The 12267-nt window shown below is 35.5% G+C and overlaps 1 protein-coding gene across 3 annotated transcripts in view; it reads left to right on the top strand.

Moving 5' to 3' along the window:
• The window catches only part of EPHA3 (EPH receptor A3), a 360460-nt gene that overhangs the window by 276223 nt on the left and 71970 nt on the right, over nucleotides 1-12267 (top strand). For 2 of the 3 annotated variants that reach the window (XM_058731684.1, XM_058731686.1), the window contains exons 6-7: nucleotides 4724-4848; nucleotides 8055-8217. In XM_058731684.1, the coding sequence (XP_058587667.1) occupies nucleotides 4724-4848; nucleotides 8055-8217 (288 nt within the window). The remainder of the gene's footprint in view (nucleotides 1-4723; nucleotides 4849-8054; nucleotides 8218-12267) is intronic. The other variant, XM_058731685.1, reaches the window with a different exon arrangement.

Genomic DNA, 12267 nt, shown 5'->3' with positions numbered 1-12267 from the left:
CTACCAATTGCAGTGGTCTGGAACTAGGCAAGTAAATACCCAGTGTACATTCAATCCTTGGTTCCCAAGAAGTGATGTCTCCCCAGAATAGAAATTGAAACCATTTGATAGCAAATTTTACAAAACACATATTACAAGATAACATAAGGTGAAAATATCGGTATAGGCCTATGTAATGACCAAAGAAAATTTTTAATTTTTTTTTCAATGTTTATTTATTTTTGAGAAAGAGAGAGACAGAGCTTGAGTGCGAGCGGGGGAAGGGCAGAGAGAGAGAGGGAGACACAGAATCCGAAGCAGGCTCCAGGCTCCAAGCTGTCAGCACACAGCCCGACACGAGGCTTGAACCCACGAACCGCGAGATCATGACCTAAGCGAAGTCAGACCCTTAACCGACTGAGCCACCCAGATGCCCCAACCAAAGAAAATTTTTAAAGAAGAATTAATTGAAAGAGCCTTGAGCAAGTCAGCTGTGACACCACAGAATTTTTGTAGTACCTTGAAGGGTCATAATTTTTCAGTGGTGTAATGTAAGTATAGGAAGGCTTCGTGGAAGATGATTAACTGTGTGATTCCTGAGCCTCTCTTTCCCTTCCAACCCTTTTCTCTTGTATGTGTATTCTTTTTTTTTTTTTTTTTAATTTTTAACCTTTATTTTTGAGACAGAGAGAGACAGAGCATGAATGGGGGAGGGGCAGAGAGAGAGGGAGACACAGAATCGGAAGCAGGCTCCAGGCTCTGAGCCATCAGCCCAGAGCCCGATGCGGGGCTCGAACTCACGGACCGCGAGATCGTGACCTGAGCTGAAGTCGGAGGCTTAACCGACTGAGCCACCCAGGCGCCCCATCTTGTATGTGTATTCTTTTAGGAAACATTTCAGTTAAAATATAATACATTTCACTGTATAAGTGTATCATGTCTCCATTCTTCATTTTCCAGAGGACATGTATCCAGTTATACCCAGAACAGCAAAAGTGAAGATCAAATAATTGTTCTCTTTCAAATACCAATATAACCAAAATGTATTTTATACACCAAGACATTATTTGAAAGAGGGTCATTAACTTACTAAAAATTATTTTCTTCTTACTGTTTTAATTTTTCTTGTTACCCCTTTTTCATATTTTTTTCCCTGTATAACTCTGCATTTACTAATCTGCATAAAAGCCTGGACCAGTTTCATAGCAGCCTATTTTGTCATCAACTTCTCTCTCTTAATAAGATAGTCATTTTAGTAATGTATCATTTAATATATATAGAAGAGGCACCAGATTAAAACTCTTAATCTTGGGCTATTGGGGTATTGACCAGTAATTGCTGTTTTAGCTTATAGGACCCACATTTTGCTGGGAAAAAGCTGTGTCTCCTTCTCCTATGTAACTTCTCACTCTAGGTGAGAGCATTTTTCTAGTTTTAGAATATATATATATATTTTTTTAAATTAATTTATTTATTTTGAGAGAGAAAGGGAGAGAGAGTAAACTCTCAAATGTGCACCAGTGGGCAAAGGGCAGAGAAAGAGGGAGAGAGAGAATTTCTAGCAGGTTCTGTGCTGTCAGCACAGAGCCTGATGTGGAGCTCAATCTCAGGAACTGTGAGATCATGTCCTGAGCTGAAATCAAGAGTAAGACAACAGATTGAGTCACCCAGGCTCCCCTAGATTTTTTTTTCATTCCATGTAACTATTACCTGCCATTCTTACAAATCAAAGTTAAAAAAAAAAAAGGAAACGAAGACCAAAAAATCAAATCTATTTTATGATATATATGCAATACCATGTTCTGTTAAATACAAAATATAATAATAAATTTAAAGGATTTGTATGGATTTTGGAAACTAGCACTTTGAACAAATCACCCTTTAATACCTGGAAACTAACTTAAAGAGATGTAATCCATATCACTGTTTCTCATTAATATTACAAATTCTGTGAGCACTTAAGGAAGTGTGGATAAATTATACTTCAAGACATGAATTCGGAGTGTTCTAGAAAATCTTTTAAAGAGCACTGATACAGTGTAATGCCCATGGAATTCATCTCTTCCTGCAGTATGTTTCATTATGTCTTAAAATTATTTATTAGGAGAGAGAAAAACAATTTCTGTTAATTATTTATGAATATTAAAACATTGATGAGCATTACCTAAATGTGACAGGATCCCAGCTGGTGCACAGGGCTGACACTGCTGAAATGTAGCCAACACAAGAGGCGTGCACGAAAAGAGCAGAACAAATGACTTAACAGGGGCCTAAAAGCAGCAATCAGAAGAGGTTCATTTAACTTAGAGAAGGCACAAGCTCCGAGCAATTGCCTCTACTTAAGTAAGTGTGGAATTACAAAAGACTATTTATTACAGTCGAACAGGGCCCTGCAGCTTGCTCAAAGATCTTTGAAGAATTTCAGCAGTTATCAAGTCTTGCTCAGTGCAGAAGCAGTAAACGTTGGGCAGATCCCAAGCAGCCTGCAAAGCTTTCATTAAAAAGTTAATACAGCCTTCCTCACAATTGTTCTTTGAAATGAATTATTTTCTCTCTCATTTTTTGTTTTTGTTTTGTTTTTGTTTTATGTTGTTGTTTTATTTTTGTTTTTTTAAGGAGCGATGCCATACATGGTAATTTTCAAAACTTCTCTGAAAACTGTATTTTAATTGTTAGGAAAAATAAACCAGTTTCATGGTGATATGGAATGAATGAATGTAGGGTCTCCATGGGTTTACTAAGAAAGTGTTCCAACATCAAGAATGTTTGAAATGCTCTGTAAGTATATATTAAAAGTTATTCCATTAATGGATTTATTTCAGCACGAAAATTAGTGGAATTTCTTCATTTTGTACAAAACAATATTTATTTCCCAGGACATTAGGGCTACAACTTTTCTATTAACAAGTAACGAATTGTTGTTTTGTTTTGTTTTTTAAATATAAAGGTTAAAGTAAAAGAAAATAATTCTCAAAAATTAACACATTTTTGTTTATTTATAACTGAATGATGTATTTAGAAACATTGAATACATTTATAAAATTTTAATGAAATATAACCAAAATAAATTATCCTTTGCTAAGAATCAATTCAAGAGCAGCAAACCAGTACAGGTTGGAGGGGTGAGGGTGCTGTGAGGCCAATCCAAGAAATAAAACAATAATATTGAATAGACAAAAATTGAATATGAAAGGTAAATGATGTTAAGTTACATGAAAGGATGTTAATTGCTAATGGGAATAAAATATGGTTAAGAAAATATATTTACTTTCCCATCAGAAAAGCAACAGCTACATTTTTCCTTGGCAAAAGATTAAATTATCATTCCCAGGCCATTAAATGAATGAAGCTTTAATTACAAAAGAGTTCAGAAGATCTTACAAATAATAGAAATAGGAGGATGGGGAATTTATTGAAGCGGATTTTTCATTTAGATTTACCCTTTCTAATACAGTGTCACGAGGCAAGCTTAGCAAAAGCTCTATTTTAAGTAAGGAATACAAATGAAAGGCATTTACAGACAGGAACAATTTAAGAGGTTAGATGCAAACGTCAGCATGGGACAATCACAGAAACATCAAATCCACAAATAGGAATCTTCCAATGCTGGCTATTTTGGGGAATACAAATACACAGCGTTCTAATGCTTCTTGATTGAGAAAAATCTGTAAGAAAATAGGTCCTTTAGCAGTGAAAACAATTCAACAGTTAATGTACTTGATAATTCTTGATTTTTGTATTGTTTCATGTTTGCAATTTCTTTTGCTGCATTCTATTAGGGCAGAATGCTGCTGAACCCCACAGTGAGATATTTCAGTTGGCCAGTGTACCAAGGTTGAGATTTGAAACCAGAAGTGCACTGAGGGATAGTACGCATTTTTTTTAATGGAAGGACTTAAGGAGGATATCACTTAAAATATATTTAATCTTCCATTAGAAATGAAGGTAACCGTATGATATCTGATCCAAACAGATGATTTTTATTCATATTCTGTACTTTAGATAATGCATAGCAAAACATAACAAATACAGAGTCAACACCCAATAAGACACCTCAAAATATGTCCCAAGATTTGTGACATGAAGTATATTCAGTTCCTTGGTATTTTTATTAAATATATATATTTTAAGAAATAAAAATGTAACAGCAGAAGATTGTTGTTTCCTGATATTTTTATTCATGAGAGATTTGGTTAGAAGTCAAGACCTACTATAATATGTTCTAAACCCTGTGTATTTTACAATACAGTAAATATTATTATTATCTATAGATACCAAGGGACTCCTGGTGCGTAATGGATTCCAGTCCTCTTAAAGAGTTGCATATGAAAATGTTATCAATGAGCTGAAGAATCTGGCATTAATAACTTTGCAACATTATAACAAATAGGTAGCCCTGATTTTTTGTTCTTTTTTTTAATATATCAAATATATTTCATTGGTTACATTATAGTAGCAGATTGAAAACATCTGCTCACTTGCCACTAGTCCACCAGCAGCTGAAAATCTCAGCTCATTTTCCATAGGTCTGTATGTACCAAGGCTATAATCCAGCTGCCGAGGCTTGATATGGGGCCAGATTAATACTCCAGAGCCTTTGAAATGGAGATAGTGCTTTCTTGCCAAAGATTAGAGCAATGATAGCTTGCATTTGCTTGTTCCCTTCTCGTTCTGCTCTTCCTTACTGGCCTTCCCAATTGGATTGATTTGTGTCCTCCCCCATCCCCTCCCATTTTCTTTACAGCTCCATCACCTGTCATGACGATTAAGAAGGATCGAACATCCAGAAACAGCATCTCTTTATCCTGGCAGGAGCCTGAACACCCTAATGGGATCATATTGGACTACGAGGTCAAATACTATGAAAAGGTGGGGAGATGACGTTAAAGGGTTGGGCTGTGTAGGGAAAGAGGTTACCTTCTTATGAGCTGTGCACTTGCAAAGAAACCAATGGCATTGCTAAGAAATGGTAGAGCTCTGTTTGGAACTTGGGTCCTCTGATACCTTTGATTTATAAGGACAGTGGGGTTTTGAAATCACTGTGCCAAATATCCCCCATTCTATAGCAATAAGCCACAGCAAAGATGTCAGTACCAAACTGAAGCCATCTAGTTATGGCATTGGAAATGACATTTTTCCTTCTACATTGAGAGACCCCTGTTCTATCAGCTGTTTCACAGTGATTCCTTCATCTCTTAATGGACTGTTCCTTAGTTTATTGCCTAGGCATCGTTTCCTGACCTTCACATTCACATGAATTTCATTCAGTACAGATACTGAACTGTTGAACTTTGAACTAATAACAAAACCATTGTATAATTGAACTGACAATGAAAAGCTTTCTTGATGTCGTACAAGGTAATTTAGAAGGTGGGCATAGATGGATGAGTCTGGTCCACATCATAAAATTGTGATTCAGTAATACAATTATAAAAATAGGTACATGATTATTTATAAGTAGAATTTAGGATATAGTATTTCATCACTCTAAATGGCACTTATTTTTCTTTGGTTATAAATTATGGTGAGGTTTGAAAGCAAGATGTATTCAAATCTTATCAGAGGTGGGTGGTTTTATAGCTACCAATGTGAACGAAACATATTTGTGTGCAGTTTATAAAGTATTTCAAGGTGAATTAAAAACAAATTGTGCGGGGCGCCTGGGTGGCGCAGTCGGTTAAGCGTCCGACTTCAGCCAGGTCACGATCTCGCAGTCCGTGAGTTCGAGCCCCGCGTCAGGCTCTGGGCTGATGGCTCGGAGCCTGGAGCCTGTTTCCGATTCTGTGTCTCCCTCTCTCTCTGCCCCTCCCCCGTTCATGCTCTGTCTCTCTCTGTCCCAAAAATAAATAAAAAACATTAAAAAAAATTTAAAAAAAAAAAAAAAAAAAAAAACAAATTGTGCATTCGTAGAGCACTTCATAGAACAATTCTGCATACATTATTTAATTTTGAGCTGTCTGATAATCCTACGAAAGTGGGCAAATAGGTTCATCCACAAATAAGAAAACAGAGTCCATGGCATTATTTGAATTTCTCACAAGCTCACTGCTAATAAACAGCTATCTGTTTTGATTCCAGGCAGCCATGACTCCTCCGTTAGTATGTTTCCCTGTATTACAAGCCTTGCTCTACCTGAGTATGGATGATTAGAGAATTAGTGGTATAAACAGTTGTGCAAAAAAAAAAAGTAATGTATAAACATTTATCTACATTGTGTAGTTATTCTCTTTATTGAGGGTAATGTATTTCACAAACAAGTATGATGCCATTTTTTTCCATACTGCCACATGCAGGGAAAGGAATGTCTCTCTCATTAAAAGAAAACAAGAGGCCTAATAAACTTCACTGTGCTAAAGTCATAGTATAAATAACTTACATCCTAGCTTTTGGTGCTCCACTGTGACACTGTGAAATACTCATCTGATCGAGATCTTCTGTTTTTAAAAGTGTGACAAGGTAGATTGGGCAAATATAAGAATCCATGTTTTATAGATAATGCAACAAAATAAAAAAAATTAATGATATGCCTCAGTTCAGATTAGATAGCAAAACCAGAAAACATGCAACCTTTAGACATTTAGAGCTAATTCAAAAATACAGTTAATCTATGTTCATATCTTGACAAACATACACAAAATTCTGAAATTGTCAGATTCTACCAACAAAGCACAATGCACATCCTTATATTAAAACAATATTAGCCAGTGCAGGAAAAAATGGCTGAATCTACTTTTTAATCCTTAAACATTTAAAAATTTGATGCAAACTTACTTGCAATATTGTCTTTAATATATACATTTATATAAATACTTATTTTTATCTTAAATATCTTTTATCTTAAATCATAAATTTAAAAATTATTCTCAAATACATATACACATATACGGACACATGTATATATACACATATATGTATACATATATATATGTATATATACACACATATACATATGCATATACATATATATAATGATGCTTAGAAATGTTTTGAATGTTTCACTATATTTAAGTTCTGTAAGGTCTAGCTTTCTTTTACTTTTTCTTTTTTTGTTTTTAAGGTCTAGTTTTCTTGACTGTTTACTTCACTAATGATGATGAACAGATTCAAGTTCCAGGCATATGCTCAATTTTTTCAAAAATGAATTAATTCTTTCTGTAAAATAAATATATTTGATCCTCTTTATTATTTAATATACCAACTCAAATGTGATTCAATACATAACCAGCATCATTAACTAAAAAATGTGTGTAATGTACAACTTTTTTTCCGGTAAATTCTGTTATTTTGGTTGAGGATATCCACTCCGGGCCCCGGCACAGGTGCAGGGCATTCCACTATTGTTCAAAATCAGGTTACCCATAAAGTGCTCAGTATATGTTAATGTGCCTTAGGGGAAAAACACAATTCTCTGAAAATCCGAGTTTTGCACACAAGGCTTGACACAAAGACTTTACTGTTACTTTGCACTGTGAATAGTGCAAAGTCCTAACATACAGTGTAAGTGTCCTGGAGAAGATCCTTTGGGGAAATGTCTCTAGGCTTTGATCTGAAGATATCTGTCTCTGCTAAACCACAGTGACTTAGATTAAATACAGTGCACATATAAGTGATGCTGAGAAATTTAATGTAGCGCTATATGTAAAACCTGGGCCTTTTTAAAGTTTAATATTTTATAATTGATATCTTTCTGAGAATCAGTAGGGCATCCCTATTAGGTTTAATTCAAAAGGGTATGTTCCTCTTTGTAAGTTTATTTTTGAAATTGGATTGAAGCTTTCATTCAGGGTTGGCTGTGAAGAAAGCATATCACTTGCATGTTCACTAACCAGTAAGAATGAAAACTAACTTTTCCTGCTTTATGTGCAAGACGCAAATCATTTTATCCAAATTAGGAAATTCGGTATATATTGTTAGCTTCAAGATGCCTCTGTTGTATTCAGAGAGTGAAATAATTGTCACCTCTTTTATATGTCCTATGTTAAAATTTGAAAGAACTGGTTTTGGGTGGCTCACCTTTTTACCATCCAATAGCCTTATGAAGATTTGATTGTAACATGATTTTTCTTACCTCAAAGCAGGAGCAAGAGACAAGTTATACCATTCTGAGGGCAAGAGGCACGAATGTTACCATCAGTAGCCTCAAGCCTGACACTACTTACGTATTCCAAATCCGAGCCCGAACTGCAGCTGGCTATGGGACCAACAGTCGCAAGTTTGAATTTGAAACTAGCCCGGACTGTATGTATTATTTCAATATAGGGTGTAGGGGGGAGGGCTGTTGCAAAGTTGTCTGATAATTCACTCTTTTTCTCCCTATCTAAATTTAGATAATATGTTGACATTTAGACACATTGAAAGTGTACTGCTTGAAATATTTAGCCATTTATATAGCGTTGGGTCTGTAGTGTGGGTGTGCATCTGTGTGGGTTTTTTTTTCTTTTTTACAAATCAAACATATTCTAAGGCCTGGAATGCTACTGGTCTTCTGTTGGCCATAAATTGCTTTGAGGAACGCCATTTAATATGGTAACATACTCCCAGTACCTGTTCATCCAGATGTTCCAGGTTCATTGCATGATTCAGTGAACTATGAAAAGAAACTTGCTGATCCATGAGGATTTTAATATTGTTTTAATCCTTAACATATTCAGTCTTGTATCACTTGGAGATTAAGGATTTTCTAAAACCTGATTTATCACCTCATTCACATTCACAAGCAATTTGGATAATCTTGTGTGTCTGACACCAAATTTGGCATAGACTGGTCTAAAATTGGCAAACATTTCCCAGTAGCATTTCTCTTTTCTTCAAATGCATTTGCTTCATATTAGAAAAACCCTCTGCTAAAATATGATTTTCAAAAAGCTAATAAATATCATGGCCATGGTACTAATATGGAGTGAACACAAGTTCAACTTCAAGCTAAGGATTTTATTTAGTGTAGTAATTAATGAGGAGACTATTATAAATTTATTTCTGTTTATTATATTCTAAAAAAGATTAAACTGGTTTATTTGTTTTTTAGATTAAACTTGTTTAAAGGAAATTTGAAGAACAGATAACTATGCATATATAAATACATATTTGTGTGTGTATATATTACAGGCAATCAGGAATACTTAAAATTATTAATTTGTCCCAGACTGATTAATATCCTATAGGACAATAAATGTAATGATTGGAGTCATCTTTTCTACTGTACATAAACCAGTTCTATGTCTAGTGAACGTTTTATTTTAATTGTAATGGGAAAAATTGTATACATCACTCAGTTTCCTGCAACTTAAATTCACAGTTGTAAAATAGCCTAGAAAGACAATCAAAGATGAACTCCTTTTAGAAAAAATCATCCAGGGAGGGTCTGACAATGGCCAGCACAGTACCGAAGAGAAACCCAGTAATCTCTTTTGACTGTTCTGATTTGGCATTTCTCCTGGCATGTGTATTTCCTGTCTAAATATTTTGTCTGCGATCTACAAGCACATTGGTTTTGGTACGGTAATATTTTTATTATGCCCACAATCCATACCTAATAGAAACATTAAAAGATAAACACAAATTATAAAAAACAGTTTAAGTTAAATAATAGTTACTGCATCAAACAGTTATGCTATTTTATGGCACACCTTTTGTCAGCTGATTGGAAACGCCGCTTACTGTAACCAGCTGTACCTTCTGCAAGGTGTTGAGAATCTAGTGTTCTTAGAAATTATCAGCTCATGCTGAAACGCGGTAATTCTTCTAACTCGAAGGCGAGCTGCCAACCCCCAAAACACTAATCTATATATACTTCAAAACCTCTGCTAATTCTCCTGTGATGGATACACGTGTTTTCACCTGTGGGGCGGTCTTGGGAGTGCCTGCTCGGATGTCCCTGCCACCAAGTCAGCAGCGGCAGACAGCCTTCCTCTGCTGCACCTGCCAGGACCCACTGCAGGCCTGCTGCAGGGGCCACGCTCTCCTCCATGACTAAACACTGCAAGGGCACAGGAGTCAGCCTCTTCTGCCTAAGGCAGGACTCGTCCACGGGCAGCCTTCCCTCTGGGACTCCAAAGAGAAATGGCTCTCTGAGAACATTAGAAACCAGAATGTTATAAAATACCATGAAAGTGCATCTTGAACAGGTTTAAAACAAATTTAAAATTTTAGATGACATCATAACAGAGTTTAATTGCAATTTAACATTGGTAGTTCTCAATCTTTTTGTAACATTTAAGTAATGCAAAAAAGTTGCCTTTTTTTAAAGATTTTATTTATAAGTAATCTCTACACCCAAAGTGGGGCTGGAAATCACAACCCCGAGATCAAGAGTCGTGGGCTCCACCGGCTGAGCCAGTGAGGCGCCCCGCAAACAAGTTTCTTGTTCTGAAATGATTACAAATTGAATTTTTTTTCAAACTTTTAAATGGTTATTTAAGTTAAAAACAACAAAACCTACATTTGCTTTACCAAGAAAGATCACAAATCCCAGAAAGCGAAAAAACACATGTTCATTATATCCTGTGGTAGAAATTAGGTATATCGAGGGGCAGGAGGGTCAGATCACCATTAGATAAACATATTTTCTGTTTTTAAACAGCACTTAACTCTGGGTGATATGTAAATTTTCAAAGGGAACAACAAATCCCAATATACTAATGTGATTCCAGATTTACTACAGATACTGCTGTGGCAGCATTCTGCACGAACCTCTAATGGGGTTTCCGTGTCTGAGGTTTAAGAAATATTCCATTTGAAAATTACAGGGTTTGGGGGTTTTGCCAAATAAGTTTTATATTTGCAATACTTCCACTGATGGATACAGCAGATGAAAAGAGAGTAAGAAGGAAAAGATGAGCTTTTTAACATCATGTTCCTCATTTATAAAAATCTTTGAGTGGTACGGTTTGATATTTTAAAAACTCAGTTTACTCTTTTTCACCATAGAATTCTTCCAGACTTTAAATATGGATGAGAAAAAAAGGTACCTTTTGTCCTAGGGAGAAAAAAAGACAAAATCAACTCTCTGTTTTTTTAATCAGAATGATGTATTCATAAAAATTCGTTCTAAGAACTTAAGAGTCTTATTTGTTATATATTGATATTAAAAAAAAAATATATATATATATATAAAAGACTGATGTTTGTATTTCTTTAACATTTTGCTCTTTATTCTAATTTTTTTCTAGTTTTTATTTTTAAAAATTATATTAGAAGTTATCTTTCATAACACATATAGATATTTCTTAGTAGAACAAAGTGGGTTTTTACCTGGAGTTTAGATAATATTTTTTGTAATTATCTTTTTTTTTTTTAATGTTTATTTTTGAGACAGAGTGTTAGTGGGGAGGGGAAGAGAGAGAGAGAAACAGAGACACAGAATCCCAAGCAGGCTCCAGGCTCTGAGCTGTCAGCACAGGGCCCGACGCGGGGCTCAAACTCAAGAACGGGGAGATCATGACCTGAGCAGAAGTCGGATGCTTAACCAACTAAGTCACCCAGGGGCCCCAAAATGTCTTATTTTTTATAGTTATTATCATCTTCATTTCACAAAGAGACTGAGGCATAGAGAGGTTTAAGTAAGCTTTCCAAAATCACACAATTGGTAAATGACAGGTCTGATTCGAGAACCTATGTATTTATGTGATAATATATTAAGCATTTTCTTTCTTTTTTGTTGAGTTTTTTGTTTTTGTTTTTGTTTTTTTGAGAGAGAGAAAGAGTGAGCAGGGGAGGGGCAGAGAGAGTGAGAGAGAGAGAGAGAGAGAGAGAGAGAGAATCCCAAGCAGGCTTGCACTGACAGGAACCCTGAAATCATTACCTGAGCCAAAATCAAGGTTTGGACGATTAACCCACCGAGCCATCCAGGGACCCATTAAGCACTTTCATAAGCATTTTATTTGATCCTGTTCCATAAGTTATTCCGGTACTATTATTTCCTTTATACATGGTTTAGGACAGAGTTTATGTGTGTTTTTTCTCCAGTTGCATAACTAGGAAGTAAAGTCAGTGAACCTAGAATCTCCAAATTTTGGAGTACTAATCTAGTGCTGCAGTTGTACATTAAAAAAAAAAAAAAGATATTATGCTGAAATTGTAGAGTTCATAGGAGTAAAGGGGCTTCCCTAGAGTCAAGGTGGCATCTCCAAAGCACGAAGTACAAACAGAATGAAACTGACGCGCTTGGGAAAGCAGACAAGTCAACTGTCTGGAAACCCTCACTGGGCAGAAACTGAATCCACAGCACTTTTTGCCAGTTTTTTACTGGAGAAATGAAATAATAAAAATATATAACATTTATTAAGCACG

The sequence above is a fragment of the Neofelis nebulosa genome, chromosome 5 (genome assembly GCF_028018385.1).
Source record: "Neofelis nebulosa isolate mNeoNeb1 chromosome 5, mNeoNeb1.pri, whole genome shotgun sequence".
Lineage (NCBI taxonomy): Eukaryota > Metazoa > Chordata > Mammalia > Carnivora > Felidae > Neofelis > Neofelis nebulosa.
This window is presented reverse-complemented; position numbering and strand designations above follow the sequence as displayed.